The sequence below is a fragment of the Laccaria bicolor genome, genomic scaffold (assembly GCF_000143565.1).
Source record: "Laccaria bicolor S238N-H82 LACBIscaffold_22 genomic scaffold, whole genome shotgun sequence".
NCBI lineage: Eukaryota > Fungi > Basidiomycota > Agaricomycetes > Agaricales > Hydnangiaceae > Laccaria > Laccaria bicolor.
The window spans coordinates 656,967-660,002 of record NW_001889893.1 but is presented as its reverse complement, the minus strand read 5'-3'; the positions used below and the strand labels follow the sequence as shown (position 1 = coordinate 660,002).

At 48.1% G+C, this 3,036-nt stretch overlaps 1 protein-coding gene across 1 annotated transcript; it reads left to right on the top strand.

Annotated features, from left to right (window-relative positions):
* Window positions 1-673: 673 nt before the first annotated feature.
* On the top strand, window positions 674-2,671 carry LACBIDRAFT_329644 (uncharacterized protein; the record flags this gene model as incomplete). Its single annotated transcript, XM_001883790.1, has 7 exons — window positions 674-781; window positions 849-883; window positions 963-1,212; window positions 1,274-1,414; window positions 1,693-1,742; window positions 2,014-2,148; window positions 2,416-2,671. 7 exons carry the CDS (start codon window positions 674-676, stop codon window positions 2,669-2,671), a joined length of 975 nt encoding a protein of 324 aa, XP_001883825.1.
* Between the last annotated feature and the right edge of the window lie 365 nt (window positions 2,672-3,036).

Genomic DNA, 3,036 nt, shown 5'->3' with positions numbered 1-3,036 from the left:
TGAAGGGCGTATATTGTGGACACAGTAGGCACGGCATTTCAGGAAACAACGCCAGCGACCCACCTTCCTATGTCCCTCGTGAATTGATTAGTGAAACTTGTATCCGATTGACGCATAATTCCACTATCGACGGCGTCATGTAATTTTTCCTCCATCGATGAGAGTCGAAGTTGAAGTGTTTTCATGAGGGTTCGTGGGCGCATGGCGTGCACGCATATGAGAAAACCGAGGAGGATGGCTCCAGCCCTCACTAGGTCCTGCGGGATGAGGGATAGAATGACCATCCACGCTGCTGAGAGGATCGCTCGGTGATACTCTTGAAGGGACATTCAGTAGGATGGGGGGAGAAAGCTTTGGAGCAGCCTCCTTTTCAGCGAGTCTTTCACTCTCTGGTTTTTACGGCAAGCAAGCGCCCACCCTAGTATTATTAAATCCGGGTAGCGGAAATACTTCGTCAAGTGCGGGGCCAATATGAAATGTATAGTGCGGGGCCAATACAAACCGTACCTTGAAAGGTGACATCGGATTGGCCTGGGATATTGACGTTATTTGACATTTTGGTTGTGTAGCTTCAACGTTACAACTTCCAGCCTACAAAATTCGTAGGAGTCCGCTCAATGTAGTTTTGTAAACTCCCTGAAGTTTTGGTATTTTTTGGTGAACGTGTTGTACTATGCATGTCGGGCCAACCTCAGATGCTGTTCTCTTAGCTGATCTACAATCGCACATGTTTTGTTGCTTGTACGACCAAAACAGGCTTGTGGTGCTGTGCTCAGCCGCAGTGAGCCCTATTGTTGCTTCGTCGTGACCAGATTGTAGGTTCGGTTATGCTATGTTATATGCTTCAGCCCTTCAAGCTTAAGCCCTTCATCGTGACCAGATTGTAGGTTCGGTTATGCTAGGTTATGCTTCAGCCCTTCATCCGAATCATCGTGACCAGATTGTTGGTTCGGTTATGCTAGGTTATATGCTTCAGCGCTTCATCGTGACCAGATTGTTGGATCGGTTATGCTAGGTTATATGTTTCAGCGCTTCAGAGCTTCAGCCCTTCATCTTGACCAGATTGTTGGTTTGGTTATGCTAGGTTATATGTTTCAGCGCTTCAGAGCTTCAGCCCTTCATCGTGACCAGATTGTTGGTTTGGTTATGCTAGGTTATATGTTTCAGCGCTTCAGAGCTTCAGCCCTTCATCGTGACCAGATTGTTGGTTCGGTTATGCTAGGTTATGCTTCAGCCCTCATTGTGACCAGATTGTTTGTTCGGTTATTGCTAGGTTATGCTTAAGCCCTTCATCGGGATATTGCTCGGCGCTTGGAACGGTGACAGCAAGGCGCAAATGCAAGCACTTGTGCTATGTGGATTAGATTATCATCGGCATATTTTCGGATTTGAACAGACCAGAGAATTCAACAAAGTATGCAGAACAGAGCCTATGAAAACATGCGACGCATCCCGGATATCGTCGTCGCTATTATAATATTAGGCATGGGCACCTCGGGATCCTCCACATTCGCCTCCTCAACCATACTAATCTTTATCGAAAAAATCCCTCGCAAACTGAGCCGCGCGCTAGGTCAACACCAATTGTACTCCGTACCTTCACATCCTTTGGCATGCCCTCGTGAAATTTAACCCTCGGATGCTCTCCATACCGTCCAAGACGTCCCTCAGCCACTTCCGGTCCCCTTCCAGATGTACGGCGCGGTTGACATGGTTCAGCTACCCCTTGCAAGTGCCTTTCTGTTAGTACACGGAAGTTGTTCGGTGCTGGTGCCTATGGTCAAGGAACGCCTTTCGGATCTGCGAGCGAACCTCTCTGTTTGAACACGGATGGGGCAGCCAACAGCCCATTCACCTTCAAACATGTCGCAATGTGTGCGTGGGTGTTTGCTTTGGTCCTGAGGATGCGGGAATGGGGTCATGAATGCAACGTTGCGCCGTTATCGAAATGGCGATAGCAGGGTCGGAGATTATTACATAATTGCTTGTGACCGTTCTTTATTTATCTCTTAGATTCTTTCACCCAACTTTCATCAACGCTCTTGACTCTACACTCCAGCCAGTGGACATGTCACCGGAAGAATCGACACCCAGGAATTTAGAAACTTTTCAAGCAAAGCTTCTATTTCCGCCATGTATCTCAAGGAAGTGAAAGAGCAGATAGAGTTGCGTTCATCCACGACGTCCTCGAGAGATTGAAGGTACTTTCGCTTGGTGGTTAGTATGCCTTGGCTGAAGGGGAGGCCACTATAGACGCAAAAACGGACAGGAAATAAGGATGTGCGCCTTTTCTCCTTCCTTTGAGTTTTCGCTCATTCAAGTATTGATATCGCATAGATACCCAATCCTGAGAGGTGCATACTATGTGCTGTCGATCCAAGAGCTTCTTCCTTGACTGACTCGTGCTCGTTCCAGGTATATCCGACCACATGTATGGGATGGCCAACGGACGGCTATTCTGTGCATGTTATCAACTGACACGCATCTCCCGATTGGCGTCTTCGGTTTCCAAAACATTGACACGGCGATAGATGAGCCCATCATTCACCATCCCTCAAACAACGTCGTTGTTCTGCATCCACGTCGGCAACTCATTCATTCGCCCTTTCGCTTCACCTTCGGCCACACTCCCTTCTCCAACCTCCGATCTCAAAGGAGCACACCATTATGATTTCTTTTGGAACAGGCATGCGAGTTGTAGATCTCCAATTGTCGTCATCCCTTCCCTTTTCCTCTTATTCCACCTCGGTCTCTCATACCACCTCGCCGAGCGCGAGAATGCAAAGAGGTTCCATGCGACTGTTGTTTTTGATGCTGATACCGGCTTGAATCGGTGGGTCTCGTCTTCTTTTTCTTTGGGGTATACGAAGCTGATGGACAATAATAGTCCACAAGTACAACCAATTAATGGGGGGCTTTCCGCTCAGCGACCTTCTGTCCTCCACCGACCTTGACAAAGCACTCGAATCACTCATACCCATCTTCTCCTACCTAAACAGAAAACTGGAACTATCCCTCGACCCAACCGTCGAGTCT